The 25470-nt window shown below is 40.6% G+C and overlaps 1 protein-coding gene across 9 annotated transcripts in view; it reads left to right on the forward strand.

The window, feature by feature from the left end:
- PPFIA2 (PTPRF interacting protein alpha 2) overlaps positions 1-25470 on the forward strand; it is a 666887-nt gene that overhangs the window by 515110 nt on the left and 126307 nt on the right. For all 9 annotated transcript variants that reach the window (XM_030548621.1, XM_030548623.1, XM_030548626.1 and 6 more), the window contains 3 exons: positions 9895-10116; positions 20302-20448; positions 23315-23449. In XM_030548621.1, coding sequence (XP_030404481.1) covers positions 9895-10116; positions 20302-20448; positions 23315-23449 — 504 coding nt within the window. The remainder of the gene's footprint in view (positions 1-9894; positions 10117-20301; positions 20449-23314; positions 23450-25470) is intronic.

A 25470-nucleotide genomic window follows, 5' to 3' on the forward strand; every position in this document is an offset into this window, starting at 1 on the left:
AAAGTGGGGTTTGGGGTGGAGGCTGATAGCTTGCAACCCCCCATGTAATAACCTTGCGACCCCCTGAGGAGTCCTGACCCCCAGTATGAGAGCCCATGATGTAGACAATACATATAATTTGAAATACAAAAGGTTTTCAGAACCTAAAATACATTTTAAAACAGAAGTTCTCAAACTTTAGCAAACCAAGGACTCCCAGTTTGATTTAAAAAATTTTGGGGACACCTAAGCCCCACTTCTAAACCTTGCCCCACCCCTTCCTGAGGCCACACCCCATTCCACCCTCTTCCCTGATGCCACTCCCCCACTCACTCCATCCCCCCTCCCTCCTTTGCTCGCTCTCTCCCACCCTCACTCACTCACTTTCAATACTGGATTTACAATGGCGCCAGTGGTGCCACTGGCGCCAGGCTAATGCTCAAAAGGGGCCCCGGCCCAGCCTCTCTTGTCTGGGAAGCTTGGTGCTGCTGTGCCCGGGGCTCTGTCCTGATGTTGCATGGGAGCTGGCAGCAAAGCTCCCCCTCCCCCTGCTTCTTCCCCAGCGTGTTGTGTATTCGCCCCTCCTCCTCTCACTCTCTCTCCCTGCTCCCTGTCAGCTGTTTGTGGGGCAGGGGAGGGAGCAGCAGCCACGCCACCTGGACCCTGGGCAGCTTAACTCTAGTGAGGGAAATGCCCCTTCCAACAGCAGCTGCTTTCCCCTGAAGTGTGCAGGCATTAGGAATCGGGGGGCCTTAACACTGAACCCCTACCTTTATTCATCCCCCACCACTATACCGGAGAGAGCGGTAAAGAGTTATTGCATCACCAGCACTCACAAGTTTTCTTTAGCTGAAAGAGGTCACAGGACTTTGCGAAAAGAGAGAAGGGGCCAGTATTCCCCTCAAAAGGATAATTACTAAAGGCAAAATGGTGATATATTTTGTGAGGGAGGCCATGGAAAATTCAGTCCTCTACCCCATCTGTTCCTTGGTGTTGAACATTTAATAACTTTCAGGAGAGAGAGGAGGAAGTGGAAAAGAGGTAGGGGCAGGGCCTTGGGAAAGGAGGTGGAATCAGGCAAGGCATACCCCCTCCAGCCTCCTGCTGTGAACTGCTCAGGGCAGGGGGCTGGGAGCACCCCCACAACACCAGGCCACCTCCCCAGCCCTGACCCCTGCCCTGACTCCTGCACCTCACACATACTCAGTCCCCCATACCTCATGCCCTGACTCCTGCACCCCCCCACACACACTCTTCTTACTTTGTTAGGACTCTTATCTGCATCTTCAGCCATTGGTGTTTGAACTCTGTTTCATCAGGACAGGCTGGTGCTGGAGGTTGATTCCATCATCCATACATATCTCATTCATACATCTAAACTAAACTAATAAGATTAGAGCAGAGTTTTGCAAAAATGAAGATTGCAGCAAGCTTTTACAAAATGGAGTAAACATTGTAAAATGGAGTTTGAATTACAATATAGTAGGCAAGTGTAATGAATGGCAAACAGTGAACAGAAGTTACAATACTGAAACAGTGCAAGTCTCATTGATTTAAGCAGGAATTGGATTGACAGTGAAACTTACAAGGGCAACTGGCTGAACAGCTATGGCTCTTAACAAGCACCTTAATTGTCAATTAGCCAGTTATTGGGGTAACTGGTTCTATGAACGAATGTTGTTTCATTCATAAAACTTTACTTATGAAGTTACATTAATAAAGTGAACAATCAAAAACAATTTCATTCATCAGTTCTACAGGTTTAGGGACCCAATCTTATGGGGTTCCACAGATTTCTGTGTAGATTATTTAGGTTAACTTTTCTATCTACCCAATGGGACTCAGTGCTCAGTCTAGAAGATACCATCAGAGATGCTTAGTTTTGCAATTCTCAAACTGTGGATTTGTGTCTCCAGAGGTAACATCCTTTTAACAGCAGAAATGTATTTAAATAAATCAATCATGTATAGAGGTGAGAAATAACAGACCTCAACTCTATTGTCCCTCTGCAAATTTGTGTACACAGGGTCAACTCTTTACCTCTATTTAAAAGTGAAAAGTTTCAAAAAGTTCAATGAATAGAAGATTGTTGGGAGCAGAAGAGATCTGGACAAGGAGAAGTTTGGAGATAAAAGTGAGAAGTGAGAGACACATTTTTTTTGTTAAAATATTATGTTTGCTCTTGAAGGAAAAAAAATCCAGAATACTTTAACTTTACTGTTTTAGTTAAATAAAACAATTTAAATGTCTGTCTGGTGATGTTCTCCTCCTAATACAGCCTGGCAAGAAAATCCTCCAAATATTAATGATTAACCTCTTGAATTGGAGATATTGGGAGGTGAACTGACTTCATAAATATCTGCTTCAATTATCTTTGGTAAATGAAATAACCAAACAATCACTCATTTTCTGATATAACTGTAAAACTCATCTGAAAAGTTTTCAAAATAATCACAGTTTAAAAATGTATAGTGTGTGCCTTCTAAAAATGAAACTTACATCTATCTCTGAGTTGTGAAGAATATGTTTTAAGGTTATAACAACCAACAAGAATGGACTTTTATGTAGAAACCCATGATTAAATTGAGTCTTCCTAACTAGTGATTTAAATCATGATTTAAATCTAATCCACCCTGCCCTCTCTGTTCTTGCCCCGTCCTCTTCATTCCCCAGGGGGGCCCACAAATATGTTTAGTACTGGGCCCACAAAAAGTTAATCCAGCTCTGCTCACTTTCACCATGCTGAGGCAGGAGGTTGGGGTGCAGGAGGGGTATGGGCTCTGGGAGGGAGTTTGGATGTGGGAGGGGGTGCGGGCTGAGAGCTGGGAGTTTGGGTGTGGGAGGGAGTTTGGGTGCTGGAGGGGGCTGAGGGCTGGGGCAGGGGGATGAGGTGGGAGTGTGGGTGCAGGAGGGAGTACGGGCTCTGTGAGGAAGTTTGGGTGCAGGTTCTGATCTGGGGTGTGGGAGGGGGTAATGGGGGCAGCGCTTACCTTGGGCAGCTCCCAAAAGTGACTAGCACATCCCTCTAGCAGCGGCTCCTAGGCAGGGGGTCAGAGAGCTGCTGCAGGCACCACCTCCACAGCTCCCATGGCCTGCAGTTCCAGGCCAATGGGAGCTACGGAGTCAGCACTTGGGTCTGGGGCGGCGCATGGAGACCCCCCGTCCCCAACCACAGGGACATACTGGCTACTTCTGGGAGTGGCATGGACCCAGGGTCCCCACTCCTTCCCCTCTGTCCCAGCACCTCATTCATGCTGGGTAACCTGGTGTGAAGGAGATGCTGGGAGGGAGGGGGAGGTGTTGAGGGAGTTGAGAAATGCTGTTTTAAAATATTTTTTAAATTAACTTTCTTGGACCTCTCTGTCTGGTACATCCTGCACCTCTGGATAGGACGAGAGCAGGGTCTTTGGAGATCTCTTTTGGCTCTCTTTCCATTTTTCCCTATCTTGCACCTCCTATCTACCTGTCTGTCTGTCTCATGTTCATCATGTCCTCTGAGCTCATAGCTCCTATCCTCTCTTGACTTGACCTCAGTTTCCTTTTGCTCTGAGACCTCAGACTTCACCTAGTTTCTGTGCTTGGTTTTCAGTCTTCCTTTTGTTAATCTCTACTAACATCACTTCTGCTATTCTATTTCCTCCCAACTCCACAATGACCTATGGATCTTCATATCTGAGCCAATAGTGAGTGAAAAGATTTAGAATTCTGACTCACCTGTTCTGGGATCCAAGATAGAAGTTTGCCATTGACTTCAATGGGTATTGGATCAAATCCTACAAAGGTCCTAAAATTTCTGGCCATCTTGGTCATTGGCTCTCTTCTCTCCCTTTGTCTGACTTGACAACCAAATGTTGCTCTCCATTGGATGAAGGACAGAGTGAAACTACAGTGTGTTCTAAGTCTCTTGTAAATGACAGATGGTGTTAAATGTAGGTACATGGCAATCAAAATGTTCCTTTAACACATTCCAGTTGTACTGTCAAGTTAATGAAAAATACCTTATTGAAACTGCCATAAAACTGATCTAGATACATGTCACATGACTCAAACTAGATGTGATTTATTCATATTGGTATTAGAAAGGGATTGAGATTTTAGCCAAAAGAACATATTTATATATATTTTGAGTAAAAGTCTTTAATAATAGTTAGGCTCTAGCAAAATGTCACAAACACAAAGTAATTTTTGAGAAGCTACAGTAACATTATGGGGCAACTTTTAAAGTGGGGGCTTCATAATTATTTGTGACTCAGCTGTGGCTTCTGATCCAACATAATTTTTAAAATATAATATTTCTTATGGAAATGTTGATTGTCTTAGTGCATTTGTTAGCTAACTGAAATTATTGAAATTAAGTATAGTCTGTATTTAATGGGGCCTGTCATAAACAGATGGTTAAGGGTTAATGTCTCTTTTATCTGTAAAGGGTTAACAAACAGGGAACCAAACACCTGACCAGGGGACCAATCAGGAGACAAGATACTTTCAAATCTCCATGGAGGGAAGCCTTTGTTTGTGTTTTTTGGGTTTGGCTTTGTTCTCTCTGGGTTCTGAGAGTAACCACACGTACCTACAGGCTCTCTAATCTTCTGTTCAAATTTAGTAAATACAAATGTAGAAAGGCGGTTTAGTCTTTTTAATTAGTTTTCTTTATTTGCAAATGTGTATCTGGCTGGTAGTGGTCTAATGTATATTTGGCTGGAAGTATTTTAAATTGTGTTTCTGCTGGAGGAGGCTTTTTCTCCAGTTTCTATAAGTTGACAGACCCTGTAACTTTTACCATCTAAATTGCAGAGAGAACTTTTACCTTTTTTCTTTCTTTTTGTTAAAAGTTTTGCTTTTAAGACCTGTCTGATTTTTCCCCTTGTTGAGGCTCAAGGGAACTGAGTCTGTACTCACCAGGGAATTGGTGGTGAGAAGGGAAAGGTGAATTTCCTCTTTGTTTTAGATTCACGGAATTTGAATCTGTATTGCCTCTGGGTGAAGGGAAAAGAGGAGGGCGAGGGGAAGGTAACATTCCTCTCTGTGTGGTGATTCAAGGAGTTTGAATCACGGTGATCTCCTGGTGTACCCAGGGCAGGAAAGAGCTGGGAGGGAAGAAGAAGGGGGAAGGGAAATGGTTTATTCCCCTTTGTTGTGAGACTCAAGGAATTTGGATCTTGGGGTCCCCAGGGAAGGGTTTTAGGGGGACCAGAGTGTATCAGGCACTGGAATTCCTGATTGGTGGCAGCTTATCAGATCTAAGCAGGTAATTAAGCTTAGAGGAATTCATGCTAGTACCCCAACTTTTGGACTCTAAGGTTCAGATTGGGGAAAGATACTATGACGGCCACATTGAATAGAACAATATTAGATAATCAGATGATTGGGATTGGATAATCAACATGCTGTCTTTCCTCCCTCCCTCCCTCCATGAGTTGAATAGTATTACATAATTAAAGGAGTCTGGGGGCTAATCCTACCGTATACTCCAACCATGCTGTTGCCTAGGATGGCAGGATTGAAAGGAAATCGAATGATAAAAAACTGAGTGACAAAAGTAAACTAACCCTCACTCCATTGCAGCTCTTTCCCTCTGTCTATCCCTCTTTCCCCAGGATAATGTGTGCCAAGAGATTAAATGAAACACAAGTTCACTTTGCCTGGTCTGAAACAAGACCAGCAAGAATAAACTGAGCTCAGCTCAGGTTAGCCTGGAGACCCGGCTCAATGCCTCTCCATTCTAGCTAGGGAACCCTTGTGGAGAAAAGAGAGAGTCCCTCCTCCCCATGTATGTGGTAGTGTTGTCTGGATGACAGTGCAGAGAGAACCAGAGGGTTGGAGAACATGTAGCATGATGATAGGGGAAAGTAAGTACCCATTAATGTTATTTCAGTGTTGCATGTGGTTTCTAAAAGAAAACAATTATTAATTGCACTAGATATGTTTCTTTGAATGTCAAATTATAGAATCATAGAATTATAGAATATCAGAGTTAGAAGGGACCTCAGGAGCTTATCTAGTCCAACTCCCTACTCAAAGCAGGACCAATCCCCAACTAAATCATCCCAGCCAGGGCTTTTGTCAAGCCTGACCTTAAAAACCTCTAAGGAAGGAGATTCCCTCACCTCCCTAGGTAACCCATTCCAGTGCTTCACCACTCTCCGAGTGAAAAAGTTTTTCCTAATATCCAACCTAAACCTCCCCCACTGCAACTTGAGACCACTACTCCTTGTTCTGTCTGGTACCCCTGAGAACAGTCTAAATCCATTCTCTTTGGAACCCCCTTTCAAGTAGTTGAAAGCAGCTATCAAATCCCCCCTCATTCTTCTCTTCTGCAGACTAAACAATCGCAGTTCCCTCAGCCTCTCCTCATAAGTCATGTGCTCTAGCCCCCTAATCATTTTTGTTGCCCTCTACCGCACTCATTCCAATTGTTCCACATCCTTCTTGTAGGGTGGAGCCCAAGACTGGACACACTACTCCAGAGGAGGCCTCACCAATGTCAAATAGATGGGAATGATCACGTCCCTCAATCTACTTATACAGCCCAAAATGCCATTAGCCTTCTTGGCAACAAGGGCACACTATTGACTCATATCCAGCTTCTTGTCCACTGTAACCCCTAGGTCCTTTTCTGCAGAACTTCTGCCTAGCCATTCGGTCCCTAGTCTGTACCAATGCATGGGATTCTTCCATCCTAAGTGCAGGACTCTGCACTTGACCATGTTGAACCTCATCAGATTTCTTTTGGCCCAATCCTCTAATTTGTCTAGGTCCCACTGTATCCTATCCCTACCCTCCAGTGTATCTACCACTCCTCCCAGTTTAGTATAATCTACAAACTTGCTGAGGGTACAGTCCACACCATCCTCTAGATCATTAATGAAGATATTGAACAAAACTAGCCCCAGGACCGACCCTTGAGGCACTCCGCTTGATACCGGCTGTCAGCTGGACATGGAACCATTGATCATTACTGTTGAGCCCGACAATCTAGCCAGTTTTCTATTCACCTTATAGTCTGTTCATCCAGCCCATGCTTCTCTAACTTGCTGACAAGAATACTGTGGGAGACGGTATCAAAAGCTTTGCTAAAGTCAGGGAATAATGCATCCACTGCTTTCCCCTCATCCACAGAGCCAGTTATCTTGTCACAGAAGGCAGTTAGGTTAGTCAAGCATGGCTTGCCCTTGGTGAATCCATGCTGACTGTTCCTGATCACTTTCCCCTCCTCTAAGTGCTTCAGAATTGATTCCTTGAGGACTTGCTCCATGATTTTTCCAGGGACTGAGGTGAGGCTGACTGGCCTGTAGTTCCCTGGATCCTCCTCCTTCCACCACATTAGCCTTTTTCCAGTCATCCGGAACCAAGAGAACATGAATATGCTTGTTTTTGACTAACTGCATTCAGCAAATTCTTACCAGAGCTGAACAACAGGAAAAAGTAACTTGCAAGCCAGTTTTGATCAAGGCATATAACCTTTTTCTATAATGACTCAACTTAACTATGAAATATATGGGAGTTATCAATGGGAGTTAGGCACTTATCTACCTTCAAAAATCTATCCTTTAGTCATCTACTTCAACATTTTTAGATCATTGATTTGTTTATTTCTATTTTTAAAATTATTGTAATCTCTCAAAGAAAAATGATGCAATTATTTTTTTTAACTTTCACAATTATTTTTCACAGAAAATGTTCATGAATGTACACTTGTTGGTAATTAAAGCTTACTGATGAAGAAGTTATCATAGTTTTGGTCACGTAAAGCAAGTGACCTGAATGGTGTTCATGTTTCGTATTTAATGGTTGCTTAGTTATATTTTTAGCTTCAATTCATATGCTACCATTTAGGGAATAATATGGCAAGGTAAACACATGATAAAGTTTGTCCATCTGTCTGTGACTTACTCCATCTGTCATAAATGCAAAAATTACTGCAAGAAAATAAGGCCCTAAAAGTAACATTACAATAACCATGAGTGGAGAAGTTACATAAAGTTCATACACTGGAACAAAGGATGGTAGTAATGTATTTAATATTGTGGCCAGGTAGTATTTTAATTTTCATATGCAGTTGCAGCGTATGAATGGTAATTATATGCAAATATTGTAATTGAAATCATTCTGACCAACAAAATCAAATGGAAATAAGATTTTCAACTTCTACGATTGTCATTAGTCAGTAGTATCCCAAAGTAGATCAACTGTATTTCAGTAATTAACATACAGTTTAAACATAACACAAATCACTAGGAAAGTAATTTTGGAGCTGAGCTGTTTTAATCTAATGAATCTTTAGTGTAAAATTTTATTCAGTGATCCACAGAAATGCAGATGGTCTTAGTGTAACTATGTGGTCTGGGTTCATTTGAAAGCTGAGTTGAGTAAGAATATAATCAAAGTCAGTAAATAAAGTGATTTTCTTTTGATTTGTAAATAGACACAACTGTATAAATATGTAGTGATGCTGGTAACACAGAAGCAGCAATGGGAGGAAGTATGGATTCTGTCCAGGGCACAGCCAGACACACACCACGTATGCAGTAGTATACACTTGGCTCTCCAGTGGGCAATGGACAACATCCTTGAGCACCAACATCCCTGTGCTGCACTCTTGACAGCATGGGACAATGTAAAGTGGCGTTCATAGCGCTGCTCTATTGAGCTGCAGCAACTTGCAGCAACCCATCAGCTGTTTATCTCCCCCACTTCTCCGTGTGCAGATATTCAGCAGCTAGTGCATTGTTTCCCTTCTCATTGAAGCTGAGGGTACGTCTTCACTACCGGCCGTATCGGCAGGTAGCAATCGATTTCTCAGGGATCGATATATCGCATTTCATCTAGATGCAATATATCGATCCCCAAACACACGCCTGTTGACTCTGGAACTCCACCAACATGAACAGCGGTAGCGGAATCGACAGGGACAGCCGCGGACATTGATCCCACTCTGTGAGGATGGTAGGTAACTCAATCTAAGATACTTCGACTTCAGCTACGTTATTCACGTAGCTGAAGTTGCGTATCTTAGATTGATCCCCTCCCCTAGTGTAGACCAGCCCTGAGTAGCAGAAATATGAAGTAGTCTGCCATAGCTGGGTAGAGGGGCAAAGAGAGACATCAAGGAAGATGAACACTAATGAGGAAGAGACATTGGGAGTGAGAATTCAAGAGAGGACAAAAACTAGCAGAATCAGCCTGCAGAATGTTATTTCTCTACTTCACCAAAACATAACTGATATCTGTCCACCATACACATACCATTCTGTTTGGGATTGGGGGAGGGTTAGTGAGATGATTCTTGAGAGCCATCCCAAACTTCATTGACTAATTTTAAATATAGTGTGGAGCCTTGTTGTTTGTTCTGTTCATACTTTCAAAATGACAGTTGTCCAGACAAATTGGGGATCAGAGGGCTGCTGTGCATCTGCAGATTTTGTGTGCTTTCTGGTGAATTTTAGTAATATGATCTGGCTCAGTAGGGTTGGGAGGAAGGAACTTCAGAGTTCTGAAGTTCCACATGTCAGTGTCAAACACTGTTGTTCATTCATATTTACATTTCTTCCCTTATCAGTTTTATATGCTATACTAGAAACTTAAAATTCCACCTCTCCTGGTGGAGATTACCTTGCTCTGAAGGCTGAATTCTATTGACTAGCGCTGACTTCCTGTAAAAAAGACCCAGTACATAAATAATCACAATTCACATACCCAGTTGCTCTAAAACACAAATAATGCACAGTTTAACAGAGCACATATCTTCTATTTCCTATGTTTATTAATATCGCTGAATCTCATGTTATTTACACTTAAAATGCCTGTAATATTTTGTCTTTTAATTGCTGACAGATTTGTTTAAAAAAATGCTTTAGGCAGTTTCTACATTATATGATAAGTAATAGATGAATATTGTTGCTTCTTTCCCTGCAGCGCCTATCAAATGGCTCTATAGACTCAAATGATGAAGCCAGTCAAGTGGTGGAACTACAGGAACTACTCGAAAAGCAAAATTATGAAATGGCACAAATGAAGGAACGTTTGGCTGCACTATCTTCCCGAGTGGGGGAAGTAGAGCAGGAAGCAGAGACTGCCAGGAAGGATCTAATTAAAACAGAAGAAATGAGCAGTAAATATCAAAGGGACATTAGAGAGGTAAGATGGATCACTACACTTTGACCTCAGACTTTTCAACAAGTTGTGCATGGGGTATTTGACATGAGCCAAGCTGAGTCACTGAACATGGCAATGAAGGTTAGCACTGACAGAAATCTTGGAAGTATGTTACACAAAGTTTAATCTTTAAAAAAAGAAAAGCATCCAAAATTATTAGAAATCTTTTTTACAAAATATCATTCACAAAAACAAAAGTGTGTGTGTGTGTTTCCCCTCAGTAAATCTGTTTCTTCCTCTGCAAATTCCCACACGTCAGACATCCCCTCCACTGAAATATTCTTCCATGCTCCTTATCTCCTCTCCCCATATATTTGTGACTCCCTCTTTTATAGCCTTCCATATATCACGTCTCCAGGTTCAGATTTGTACTGAATGTGCTGCATATCTTCTCAAACATGCAAAGAGGAGAAACCACTTTACCTCCCACCCTCAAGCACGTCCACTGTCTGGCCATTCAATTCAGAATCTATCAAAATTGCCTTCTCTGCTTTCAAAATCCTTTGTGGAATTTTCTCCCTATCTCATAGTCCTTTTCTCTCTCTTTCCCTACTACTTCTCCTCTGTTTCTTACATATTCTTGCCACTCTTCATGCAAGAGATTGCTCCTTTGCAGCTCCAGCTCCATGACACAGCCATGCTATGTTCCTCCATCTCTTTTAAAATCTCAAATTAAAACATGCTTTATACAGTTTAAGAAACTATATTGTCTTATTATGCCATTCTGAAATCTCCCTATGTCCTCACCCCCAACTACTCCCTTTCCTCATCTGTGTTTTCTAACATTCCCTTTCTCAACTTCTCTCTCAACTCTCTAGTGAAACATTCACTGTCTTCTGGACATCTTGAATCCCATCTGCCAGCTTCCTTTCTATAACAACATTCCAGTGTTCAAACACCCATGCTTCAACCTATAGCCTGTCTTTTTTACTCTAAAACCCAAAAGTTAATTTACAGAAATAGAATGAAATTGGACTAAACAATCAAAAGCCAACTTTGCTAATATAATTTTTTTCCAAATAGATATATAGGTACCTGCTCGTATGATCTAATTAGACAGCAGGAGAAACACTTTCCAATGCAGTGATTGAAGTATACACTGATAAATAGAGTAGACTGGTTTGTTACACTTAGGATAAAGGTTTTTTCCTCTCCTCCAGTTATGTGGAAAGTAGAAATATAAAATAAAAGATGTTTTAACTACATTATTTATTTAAGAAAAAATATAACTTTATTTTCTTTTTAGCAAGCAAGGAAAGGATATTCTAGATGTTTGGCTTAACCTTTGTCTTAGGACCAGATTCTGCCACCTTTACTTAGTTACATAGTACCTTTATTCTTAAAGTAATCCCACTTTTTTCAGTGAGATAGCTTAGAAAGTAATCTCAGTGTGTCAAGATAATGTGCCAACATTTAAATCCTTCTAAAAACCAGACAAGGTTCTAAAGCTAAAACAATTCATTGACATAGATTTCTGACCCCATGGAAGTCAATCGCAAACCCCCGCTGACTTTAGCGGGGTCAAGATTTCACCCTTAGTCTTCCAATAATTATGTGTATTGCATATTAATTATATATTGCATAATCTTCCAGTTATATATGTTGCATTGAGAGGAGACTATACTGCAACTTATCACTGTATATTGATATTATTTTATTCCTGATTCATATATGTTAATTCTGTACAGTTAGTAATTTTCTGGGTAGTTCATCATACTTATGACTCTCCATTTCACTTTGAAATAGGGGGAGATAAACTCCAAGATAACATGTTAAAATGTTTCTGTTGTTTCATAGTACCACAGAATCTGTTGTATATCACCACTGTATTCATCTGATTGAGTTAAATACTGGGCCAAATCCTGAAGTGTTTACTCATTTTTGACTTAGTCCTTACTCAGGCCAAAACTCTCATTAACCTTAGAGGGAATTTTGCCTGAGTGAGGCCTGAATAAAACATGGCTAAGAGCTTCAAAATGTGACCATTTTGTTCCCCGATATTCTGTTTACTGATGCAATTATCTTGTAGACATTGATAGCTCGATGTGTTGGTAGTTTAGACTTTATTGCCACTCCACCTGTATGATTTGCTGATTAATTTCATACTCTGTGAGTAGATAGACAAAGTAGTGGTAATTCTCTGTTTTGCTGCATTCTTCACTGATGAAACTGCTTTGCTGATTGAGCTGCATGCTGCATTTCATTTTCCCACTGGAAAGTACAGCGCAAAGTTAACAGGAATTTAGAAGCCTAAATTGTCATCAATCCTCTACTAATCTTTCTGCAAAATGTGCTGGCACATCAATTTGAACACACAAAATCTTGCATTTGTGTGCCAAAAGGAGTGCGGGTGTATGAATGCCAGATAGTACAAAAATATGGGAGTTCAGGGCTAGATTCTCAGAAGGACTTAGGCACCTGGCTGCCATTTTAGGCACTTAAGTCCAACATTTAAGCACAATTGAGATCCTCCAAACCCTGTTTAGCTGCCACCTAACCCACTAGGTGCCCAACTTTCTGTTGGTGGGCATGCACATAACCACTTAAGTACCAATGCTGCTGAACTGCTCAGTGCCCAGTTCATGCCTAAATTGTGGTAGGATTCACAATACAGGTGTTGCCCCCATCTGTCTCAATTGCGGGGCTCGATACAGTAGACATTCTCACACCATGTATAACCCACAACAGAGACAGGTGGACATGAGCAAGTCATGTGTGTCTCCCACTATGCCGAATAATTAGGGCACTCCTCCAGGATGTGAGAGACCCCAGTTTGAATCCCTGCTCTGCTGACTTGGAGCAGGGGCTTGACCCCAGATGTCCCACCTCTCAGGTGAGTGCCCCACTGCTCGGCTAATGAGTATTCTGTGGTGGGTCTCTCTCCATATTTCTTTTGTGGAAGATATTCCATTTTGTATTAATAATTAAATATTCATTAGGCCAGCAAGCAAGCAAGAATGACTCTAGCTCAGGGGTCAGGGCATTTTTGGATTGGAGACATGCGTTCTAGTCCCTGTTCCAATGAATATTTAAACATTTAATTCACGGCTATGAATTCCACTGGGCAGCAGAGTGTCTAAGAGTGAGGTGCTGCAATGTCTAAATCCCTTTGTGCACACAGATTGATGCATTTGGATATTTTCCTGCTGAAAATTTGCCAGAATGTATACAGCTGCCTATTGGCTGTGTGTTTTTAAAGTTGCAGTGGATAAATCAAATTATTAAATTTTGTTCTTAACACATAAAAGCTGCTGGTGGAAGAGTTTATTTCATTAGCCCCATGAAAATATCAGGATGGATGAAGAAAATAAATTTTATAATCAATGTAAGCAAACGTGAAAAGTTTCCAGTTTGTTATACATAATGCATACAGTATCTTGGTGCAATCTCTAACATCATCTCCTTCAGTATTCAGCTTGATCAGTAAAATGTATTATTTTTTTTATGTTCAGCATGTGAAGTATGTGATTATTGATCAGAACACCCAAATCGGTCAGCAAAGTATATGATAATTCAGCCACTGAAATTTGCAAGAGTATGCGAATGTACAAGAACCGTCTCAGTAGGCTGAGTACAGTTAATCATTTACTTTCTTCTCTCCATTTTTACCCACTTACCTCTTGGGTGTTCTGATTTCTACTTTTCCTGTGCTATCAAGAGAAGAAAGTGATGCCAAAAGATAGTTAGAGCCAGACCCATCCCTAGGGGAGTGCGGGGCTCAGGGTGGAAGTGAGGAATCCGTCACTTCCGGGACCGACCATGCCTGGTGCTGGCCAATCACTCTGGCACTTCCGGGAATGATCACTCCCGGTGCTGGCCAGTTGCACCGGCAGCCCACGGGACCCCCCAAAGCACGGGGCACGGAGTGGTTGTCCTGATTTGCTGTACCCAAGGGATGGCTCTGGTTAGAGCATAGAGCCATAAGCCAGGATATCTGAGTTAAGTTCTTGCCTCTGCCATTGACTTACCGTATTTCCCTGGAGAAGTCGCCTTTCTGGATCTCTAAGTCCCTCCACTCCCAAAGATATTCCAAATGTGGAAATTATGACCAGTGTTTTCAGCTGAGTAGATTAGTGCCATGAACTGCTTTTTCTGCCACTACTATTGTTGTTGTTGCTGTCCCCTAGTCAATTCAAGAGTCCCTCTGGAGCCATCTGTTTTCGGGCTGTGGCAAATGTCTGCATCTCCACTTTATGTAGGTTGGTGAGCTGTTTCACTGGCAAGGGCAGAGAAGTGAATTCCATGCCCAAATCCTTTTTAAGATCCTTTCCTCAAGATGTTGTTTCTTATTTACAACAATGGGCACAAACAAAACAAAACACAACAATTCAACTGAAATAAAAAAGGAGGCTGCAGTTTTTACATTGCCATGTGGATTAAATGGGATCTGGCAGGGGTCGATAGCAGCAGTGGGGAGGGAGAAGAGGGGAACAGGGACTAGTGGGATGAATAGGAGCAGAGTGGTTCAGGGAAAGGGTTAGGTGTGTAGTAAATGAGGCAGGGGATTGCAGGAAGGGAAAGGATGGTCTTATGGTTCATGTGGTGAAATGGTGTCCTGGAGAACTGGATTCTATCTCTGTCTCTGTCACAGAATTCCTGTATTATGCTGGGCAGATTTCGTAACTCAAAATTTTCAGAGGTGGTCATGAATTACGTATTTCTCCTTTTCTGAATGCCCAGCATGAGACTTCAGGGGCCGTATTACCAGAAGTTGGGCTGAATGATTACACCTACAACTGAGAGCCGAAGGAGCTGTGCTTTGAATATATAAAGTGCTATAAAAATGCTGAGTACACTGAAAACTCAGGCCTTCGATGTTCTCAAGTTGAACACCTAAAAGTTGTTGATATTTTGACAATTTTGGCCTTAATCTCTGTTCATCAGTTTCCAGATGTAAAATGGGGATAATAACACCACCTTGTCTCACAGTAGTGTTGTTAAGATAATCAATTAATGCTTGTGAAGCACTTAAAAACTACAGTGAGAACACCATAGGAAACCCCTTGAGGAAATTAATCATTTTGTGTTCAGTATAGGGTTTAGATGGTGTGTGGTAAATAAGAACCACACATTGAATAATGGGAATAAAACAAAATATTGAATAGCTGCTTGTTAAGTGAGCACTGTCCAACCTATGCACTGAAAGAGGCCAGATCTTGTGGAAAAAATGGTATGTGATCCTGTAATTAAAGACTGTGTCATAATTAAGGCTACAATTTAGTCCTGGGTATTTTTAGTAAAACTCATGAACAGGTCACGGGCAATAAACAAAAATTCACAGCCCGTGACTTGTCCATGACCTACACTAAAAATACCTGACTAAATCTTGGGGGCTGGGCGCTGCTGGGTGTTAGGTGCGCGCAGGATGGCCGCTGCTGGGGGTCGTTCCCAGAATAGGGAACAGCTGGGGCTAGTGTCACCGCTGCTGGAGGCTGTATACCGCTTCTGCTCTGGCCAGGTGGCCGGGGACTGCTGCCGGGGCCAGTGGACCATGACTGCTCGGGCCAGCCGGGGACCATTGCCTAGGCCTGCGAACCACAGCTGCTGTGGCTATCCCAGGACTGCTGCCAGGCTGGTGTGGCTGTCCCCAGAGCCACTCCAGCAGTGGCCAGTGTGGCTGTGGCCTCAGAGCCAGCTACTTGAGCACCCTAGGGTCAGCCACACTGGCTGTTGCAGAAGTCACAGAGGTTGCAGAAAGTCACAGAATCCATGACTTCTGCGCTCTCTCTGTCAGGCATGGAGCTCTAGTCATAATGCATACACACAAAGTGGAGGGAAGCAAATGGAGGTTGTATTTGCAACCTGAACTCTGTCATTTCCTAGCTTTTGAGTGCCTGACTTTGCAACCTTGATAATGTTTTAATTTGGGGATTTTGCATAAATAATTCTTGTAATCTTTTTTCCGTTGCAGTGACAATGTGAGTAACAATGTATTGTAAGAAACTGTTCTTACCAGAGTCTCTAATGGACTGCTTCCTAGCCAAAGCTTAGAACCAGTACTCCATCCTCATCCTCTTTGACACGTCAGCCACTTTACACAGTCAATCATGCTCTCCTTCTTGAAGTCTTTTCTTCCCATAGCTTCCATGATTGTGTCCTCTTCTGGTTCTTTTCTTACCTCTCTAATTGCTCCTAAATTATATCCTCTAAAGGATCCTCCTCATGTCCCCTGTTCAACATTCTGTGGGGTTTCATAGGGCTCCGCGCTTGCATCTAGCTCTCAGCTCAAACTCAGTATGGCTAAAACAGAATTCTTCATTTTTTTCACCCTACCTCCCATATTGCCCCACACTTAGGAGGAGCTCCCTGTAAACATCCACAAAATTATCTCATTATCCTCCTTGAAATTCCTCCATAATGCTTCTCTTTGCCATGATGCCTACAAAATATTTGTCAACCATCAGACCGCTGATGATCTGTGACCATGGCTTATCATTCTGACAAGTGTTGTTTCATTGTTTCCTTGTACTCCCCATCTATCTGGCTGTGTCCATCTGTTGTCTCCTGTCTCAAGGCTGTCCTTCTGTTCTGAGGGGTCTTGGTCTGTGATTAGGGCTCCTAGGATCTACTGAGGTATAAATAATAATAATAATAAGATGATGATACAGGTAATGCAGTCACAATCCAAAAAATAAAAGTACTACATTTGGGAGTTTCTTATTGGAAAATCTTTCATCTCGTGCTGGTGAATTCACTATTGGCATAACCAAGAGAGATAAGAGCCATGTGGTTTGAGAGACATTTTCCCATTCACTATAAATTACAGGATTTTTTAATACTTCTAGTCAATATGTAAGAAAACTATTGGAACATATATATATAATCAATCTTAGTGTGTCCAAGTATGCATAGGCCTGCTACCTGTGATATAATTGAACCTTTCTATTGTTTCCTTCCTTTTCTGATTGTTGTTTACTGTGAATATTTATAGATAACTGTTTTAGCATTCATAGATGTTAGAGAGAAGCTCTTTCTTTTTGACTTTTGAATATCTAGAATAAATACAGAAGTTACACCTACAGCTTGAAAATCAGTCCTATTATGTGAATCCGAGAAGCCAATGGAGAAAAGGCAAAATCAAGTATCAAGGGCTTCCGCTCTTTAGTGGACAACATATTTTACTTTAAAGGGAATAACTGTTTTGAAATATAAAATGTGGAACATTATTACTCTCTCCCACTAGTTTCTGCATTAGCATAGCCTTCTCACCCTGTATTATCTGTTTGCTCCTCTCTTCAGATGACAAGGAAGCAATCTCTTCACAAGCCCCTTTACACTCCGCTTCAAAAATGCCATCAGTTGTCAGTGGATAATAAGAGAAAGGAAGCAGCTGTTGGAGGTGCCTTAGAGAAGTGCTCAGTGTGAGAGTTGGCATGAGTGGGCAACATCCCAGTGAACCTGCAGGGAAAATTATTTCAGCAGCAGCTTCTTTCTTCTTGCAAGGCTTCTCTTCCAGTCTTGCTAACCCTGAGCATTTAAAACTCTTGAGTCAGCCTCCCCAAAATCATCAGACTAACTTAGAAATCATGGTATTTTAAAACCATGTTATACAGTTTGGTTCTTTTTATTTGTCTTCTTGTTATTCCCTGCTTTTATGATTCATCTTTTCATATGTTTTCCTGAGCAAACAAGGGCTAGAAACTTTTTTTTTCCAAAAAAAAGCTTCAGATTCTCAAGTATTTACACAACTACAGGAGCTGGGACTTGAGGAAAAGAGCAAATATCACAAAGATGTCAATAAAATCAGAAGAGTTTGCAACTGAGTCTTCTATCCTAACTGGGTTGCCTACAACAGGTCCCTTTGTCTCCCCAGGATATTCCTGGCAAACGCAATATCCCTGTTAGAGTTGGTCAAAATGTTTTAATCAGAAAAAGTTCATGGCACAACTACATTTACAACTAAATTAAATTTTGGTGAAATATGATGTTTTGTCAAAGCCAAAACCTTGCCTGAAATGAGCTAGATCAATGGTGAGGGTGCTGGCCCATGAACTGGGTGAGCCAGTTTCAAGGCTCTCTGATTCAGAGCAATCTGGGATTAAAATTCTCTTCTGCCTAATTTACAGCAGAGTATTCCATTCCTACTCAGGCAGAGAAGGGACTTCAACTTGGCAATTCCACATCGCAGGCTGGTGCACCAATGGCCACCCAGATACACAACCAAATGCAGATCAAATTTCAAAACCTCAAAATTTGCCACAAAATGGAATTGCCATATTCTAGTCAGCTCTAGTCCTGACTCCCTTCTCCTTCTCCTTTCCTTGGTGTGTCCCCTCCACACTCCCTCATCTTTGAGGAAGAGCATCAAGGGCTATTCTTTCTCCACCCAAAGGGCTCCTAAGGAAATCATCTGCTACAGACTACAGCCTATTCAAACCTGAGAGGAACTTTGCAAAAGTACAGTATATTCCCAACTGTCTGAATAGCATGGGGGGGGGGGCTGATTTTGTTCCAATAATCAAGAGGATGGGAGCCGTTTAGTTGGCCTCCCCTGCTGCTGGTGGATTGTCCTCCTTCTCACAGACCTGACCAGGAGTCTCTACTCTGCCTACTCACTCTCTCTTGTGACAGTGAGGCTGCAGAGGGCTCCCAGGGCTTTTGCAGAGCCAGTGATGCCCAATCTCTGCAGGTACTGGTGGGAGGCCGCAGTCCTGGTGGGGCAGAGTGGAGTCTTGGCCAGCAATCTCTGCTCTGGGGGACAAGGAAGGAATTCAGATAATGCAGAAGTTTGGATAATAGGGTTTTGGATAAACAGGAATGTACTGTATTATTTATTTGTTTGTTTTAGTTATTTCACTTACATTGCAGTGTCACCTAGATGACTTAGCTGAGTCAGAGCTCCAATGTGCTGGGCACTATATAATACAGCAAATGATAGTCCATGTCCCAAAGATCTTACAGCACAGCCCACCCATGCATCAGAGAGCAGCTGAAACAGCAAACATCCTGTTTCTGCTCCCAGTCATTGGCTTTACTGAGTACAGGGGATGAGTCTACCTTAATCACTGTGGTTACAGAATAATAGCTGCACAGCTCCTGAGTTTTTCTTGTAACTGTATGTTAGGGTTTGCGGCATGTTTCTCACTCCTCATGCTCAATCGCACCTCTTTTTTTGTTTTTCAATAATTGTAGTTGTTTGCTATGTGTGTGCTGCAGCTTGTCTCTCAGAAGACTTTATTAGGAGTGTCCCCCAAGGAAATTGTTGGAGTCATGGCTCCTGGCACCTTCTGCAGGCCTCTGATTGTGGGAGGGGCACTGGGATGGTATCTTCCCTTTCTCTGTATACATCAGAAAGGAGACAAGCCTGTGGTAGACGTGTCTCATGGTAGAAAGAGCTTGGCTGCAGAAGAATTGGGGTTCCATTTGGAGATTTGAGTTAATTGAACTCAAACCTTCACGTAAATATGCAGAGATTAGCTCCATGCCATCCTTTATGAACTTAAGCTGCAGGACTCCATCTGCAGCAATATCTCTACTGATTCTGTAGGGTTCATGCAGCCCTTGTATATATGACCTTCCACACATACTGTCTTCCTGGCAAATTAAAGAGTAAGGTTTGACTGATGACACTAAGTACTCACAGTAGGTAAGGGTTTGGCTCTACAGTGAGTCAAGTTAGTCAGTTCTGGACCCTGGTGCTGTGGATTTCAGTACTGGCCTTTATCACCTCCTCTTGTAATAGATTTATAGTATATTAAAGCACATCAGCTTTCTTGATCAGTGGCATATAACTTGTATAATACTGCTATGGTGATGTTCAATTTTGATATATGAAGTAGATTCTCTTCCTTTGTATTCATGTCTACTCTTATTTAAAAATAAGCAAGTTAATGTTGGGTTCTTTGTTATACGTATCATACATACCAAAATGCAGATCACTAGGAAAAAACAGAGAAGTTGAGAAATCTTCAGTTTCCCCTGAATGTTGTTCTGTACTATATATTTTTATATATATTAGTGGATGGCATTAAATTCTGCTATAGGCATTTGTAGGTGGTTTATTTATATGAAGGCGTATTAATCCAAAGGGGGAAAAATGCTCCCTACAGAAAATAGGAAAATCACTTCCTCTGCATATTATTTTTGCAGCTCTGTCTACTGTTAACATGAAAATTAAGCTGACATCTCAACTAAATGACATTTGAAATACATGTTTCTTCATTTTAGGCTATGGCACAGAAAGAAGATATGGAAGAAAGAATCACTACCCTTGAGAAGCGTTACCTCAGTGCACAGAGGGAATCCACTTCCATACATGACATGAATGATAAACTGGAAAATGAACTGGCAAATAAGGAGGCCATCCTGCGTCAGGTTCAGTATCTACATCCCTGGAGCAGCTCTCTTCATGCAGAATTAAAGTTAACACTAAACAAACAAAAAAATGAGTCCTGAAGTTGTGATAGGAGGTTTCTATTAAAGTAGGCCACGTTTCTCATTCTAAATCAACCATAACAGAGCATGGACCAAATTGCCTTAAAGAAAATCAGGCAGGTCAAAGTCTATAATGTTCACATTAGCTACCATAATCATAAATAGCAAAACCAATTTGTCCACTCAGCTCTGTGAGGTATCTGTGCTGAGTTATGTATCCCTGTGGTGTCCTGCACCAGTGTGCATCAAATCACATAAGCTGAGCAAACAGTGGTCAATCTGTGCACCATGTTTACTTGGATATCATTGGTCACACAAATGTGAATAAAAATTATATATTTTAAAAGAAAGATTATTCCACCAAATACTGGTCATTTGCAGAAAATGAGTTTTAATAAGTGAAAATATTTTAATAATGCATGGATTACACAAGTAATTGTCATCCATGTATCTTCATTTTAAAAAGGTTTATAAGGATGGGACAGTTTTCTTTCATGTCATATTTTTTTCTGTGATGCAAAACCTGAAGTCCAAAGTTGAAATAGGAGACTCCAAAGCCCATCATTTAGAACTTATTCAAATTAATGGATTCTAGAGCTAAAAAAGCTTTTAGAATCCTTAGGGTTTGTTTATCTTATAGCAAGAGAGGTATTCTAGTAGTTCAGTGAGGAGAATGGGAGTCAAAACTTACAGGTTCTATTCCTGATTCTTTTGCTGGCTCAGTACAATCTTGAGTTAGTTGGTCTTCACCTCATAGGCACAGGATTTAAATTTCTATAAAATTTGTGTAGCTGCCTCAAAGGGGTGCTGTGAGGCATTATTAATTATTATATATCAATATTTGTTGTTATCAGGTGCTATACAGGAGAGAAAGCACAAGAACTTTTGAGTGCCAGAACCCTCAAATTGCTTCTGGTTGTATTCTACTACAAAGTGATTTGAGTTTGACAGAATAAAACCTATATATGTTCCAGCTAGGTCATTTGTGATTAAGTTTTGAAACAACAAAAACTTTGGGTCTGATTCTCCTTTGTGGCTGAAATGTACACTGCATAGGGCTGTCAGGGAAAGGGTGGAAGGGAGGCAAAGATGGCATTGCCTTCCGGTAAAAATTAGAGCAACCTCGGAGTTCTCTTACATATGCTTCGACAGATGACAGTCGGTGGGTGCAGTGAAGCTCTGTCCTCCTGGGAATTCCCAGCACTTCAGACTCTGTAATGGTGGCTGGCTTAGAACCATTCCACTAGCCATGCTAGGGTGGAAAATGAGGAACAAGAGAGATGTGCTACCTTTAAGGCCCATTTACACAGCCGTAGTGCAATAAAGGGGCCATAGGGCAACAGAGAATCAAGTTCTTTGTCTGACCAATGGATCAGGTGAATGGAGAACATTGCTTATAGTTTAAGGCAAGAATTACAATATGGATAGAAAACTGTAAAATGCAGAACTATGTATATTGCTTAAATTTTGGAGAAGTGAGTTTCTTTCTTTCCCTCAATAGACAACAAAGGTTTATTCTTTCGTTTTTCAAATGTCTTATCTGTAAACAGTATATAATGCAAAAGAAAAAAAAAGAGCTCCCCCAGTTATAAGGCAATTTGAGAACACCTTGATAACTAATTTGTCCTCTAATGGAGTGAAACCCCATTAAAATAAAAATATTTATGTTCATTAATGAGAATGAAAGGATCAAAACCCAAACTTTTTAGATTCTATTTTGAAAGTTGCTTGAAGGCTGTTATTAATTTTCCTCTTTAACTGTAAGAACAATAGATGAAAGAGCAAAATACCTATATCAGCGGTTAGTTTTTTATTAGCAATTTAAGTAGTTTTACAATATGCATAAATTGCCTACAGAGAATAGTAAGTACTGATAACTGTGCTACATAAAAGCAGACTTAGAATACATTTGCAGCATTGCAACATCAACAAAATACATTTTAAACCTTATTACCCTGTCAAAGGATTAAAATACCAGTATAAAAGATAACAGTATTTACCGCATGCTCTTGTTAGTCCCACCCTAAATTCATTGGAAGGGGACAATTAATGCTAAGTGAAATCATATTCATTTTGGATGTCTCATGGGGCAGAAAACACCCTACTTATCAAAAGAAAACTTAAAGGCCCACCCTTTTTTTCCCCCTCTGTACTTCTCTTTCAATGATTATCAAAGTTTCAGTAATTCCATTTACATAAAACAAGATTTAACTGTAAATTCACAACAAAAAATTAACTGTGCAGCAGTAAGCAAATAGCTGACAGGAACTGATAATGGATGTCCTTGGATGTGTAACCAGGGCTGATTTCACCATCATACTAGTGGTATGTTACTGGCATCAATTAGTTCCAACAATTTTTTAGCAAATGTATCCTTTTAAAACATGTACTTCTTCCCAGTCTCTTATGCTCTTGGTTTTGCAGTAAATGAGTTGATGTTTGTGTCCGTGGCTTTCAAAACTCTGATTTTACTGGCACAAACGCTTTTTTCCTTGGCTGGCACTAATAGCACACAGATTAGAGGGAAAAGAATGTTTATTCATCTTCTTACTTTACAGATTTCAACTTCTTTACTTGGCCTTGATATGAAATCCTTAGTTCTCATATCAGTCATAGCGTAAAAGGCCTGCACAGTTCCATACTTGGATGACTCCTTTTCACAAGCACATAATAAACTCTCTTGCAAGCTGGAGAGTATCTGTATCTGAACGCACTTGGAGTGCCTGCCTCAGAAAGTCCCCCAAGAATTGCAGCCATTTCTTAATTCTGCCTTTTTATATTTTCTGTTTTCGTCTCTGGGTTTCAGATGGAGGAAAAAAACAGACAGCTGCAAGAACGTCTTGAGCTCGCTGAACAGAAGCTGCAACAGACAATGCGGAAGGCTGAGACCTTGCCTGAAGTGGAGGCTGAACTAGCTCAGAGAATTGCAGCACTGACTAAGGTACTGCTCTGAGAAATAGGTTCATTCCAGAAATGTTTGGTTTAACTTTGGTTTAATACATTCTATATTCCTCCCTACAACAACCATAACAAAAAAGGACTTCATTTCAACCTCATAAGAAATAGGGGGAAAATATGCTGTGTAGACACACTGTAAGCAAATGTTAATTACTGCTATGTAACATAAGTAGTATTATCCTGGCTTTATTAATGCCATTGTTATAACTTGATATACCACGTGCCTTGACTGTATTTCTCACAGTCTTTATTGGCAGGTGCAGTAACTACTCTTACTTTAGTTTACATTATATTTAAAAAGATGTCATGGATTTCCAAAAAAAATCATCATCTCATTTAGCTTTTAAATATGGAAACATTTCTCTTTTAACCAAAAAAAATCAAGCTGATAAATCATTTTTCCATAATGTTTTTATACCACATTAATTAGGAGAGACACAATTATCATTTTTACCACAGTAAATGACACAAAATTATACATTTTTTCTTACTGGCATTTAGGATGAGTTGTGTGTGACAGAAACAAAGCCATCCTGAATATTGTTTTTTTTTAATTGATTCTTTGTAGCAGGTAATCAAACTACAATTGATAAATCACAAGGAAAAATGTAAAGCCCTAAAGGGACCGAAGACAGTCTGGTTTCTCTGTTAACAATTTATTGTACAACAGCTTTCTTCCATAAAAACAATAAGACAAAAGTTCATTTTCAATTATGCAAAATTCATGTATTGCTCTCTACCAAATTTTTCAGATGTGCATGCAGTTAATGCTGTAGTGTAGTTCAAAGTATTTTCAACTTCATTAGGACACGTAATTCTCATAAAATATTTAATCCTTCACATTTATAGTTGGAAGAAAATGAAAAACTCCATACAGCACAGTATGCTACACATCATTATGATTTATTTGAATTTTCTTTTCTCTATCACTACAGGAGATTGTATTAATTTTATTTGGCAACTAATTTTCATTTTTAACAGGTTTCAGAGTGAAGTAGGTTTTAGCCCACAAAAGCTTATGCCCAAATAAATTTGTTAATCTCTAAGGTACCACAGGTACTCCTCATATTTTAGCAGAATAACACAAAACTGTATTTGTCCCTTTTTATCAGGTCTTCAGTGCCAGGATGGCTTATAGGATTAGCTATAGGACCTCTGTGAAATTTAGTCAAGAAGGAAATAGAATATAATTTCTTTTATCTCATTAAGACAAAATCAGTATTCAGTAATCAAGATTTTGTGCTGTCCACTTTAGGTATATGGGTGGGGAATCTGAAAGGGAACTGAAAATTCTGGAAAAAAGAAGATTCAACAAAAAGGAAGCTGCGTGAAATGACAAACAAATGTTACAGTATTTTGTAAAAACCATGGTGCACATGCATGAGTCATCCCTTGTCAGCTTTAAGTTGTACATCTGTGATTTATTCAGCAGATGACCTGACATTTTAATGCCCTTAGCAGAATATTGCTTTATATTTAAGATGAAGTTTTCTTTTATAAATTCTTCAATATTTTATGCACCAGTAGTTTTTCTTCAATCTCAAGCATGTCTTTTGTTGACACCATTTTTTTTCTTGAACAAACACTAACACTTAATATTGTGAGAAGAATGTCTCATCTCAGTCATGCAGGATACTCAGTATATTTCAGTGCAATATAGTCGTCATTCTGATCATAAACATACTAAGACATACATTTCTGTGTGCCTTTTTCACAGTCTTTTATTTTATGTGATTAGAGAACTGTGGACAGAATGGATATTTCATCCAAAATGGCCTTCATCCAAGTTTTTGTCTAAAGAGAAACTACAAAGTCAATTGGACTAAGTAATCTGTATAAGAGTTTCACTGTTCCAGGTGCTTGATAGTGGCCATCATTCTATGGTATCAAACACTGGCAGTGCGTGAACTTGGAGAAATTGCAGGCAGGTAAACTGCAAGTAGGATGCTGAGCAAAGGCAGATTGATAGTCCACTTTTACAGGTCAGGGGTCAGAGTACAGACA

This window comes from Gopherus evgoodei, chromosome 1 (assembly GCF_007399415.2).
Source record: "Gopherus evgoodei ecotype Sinaloan lineage chromosome 1, rGopEvg1_v1.p, whole genome shotgun sequence".
Taxonomy (NCBI): domain Eukaryota; kingdom Metazoa; phylum Chordata; order Testudines; family Testudinidae; genus Gopherus; species Gopherus evgoodei.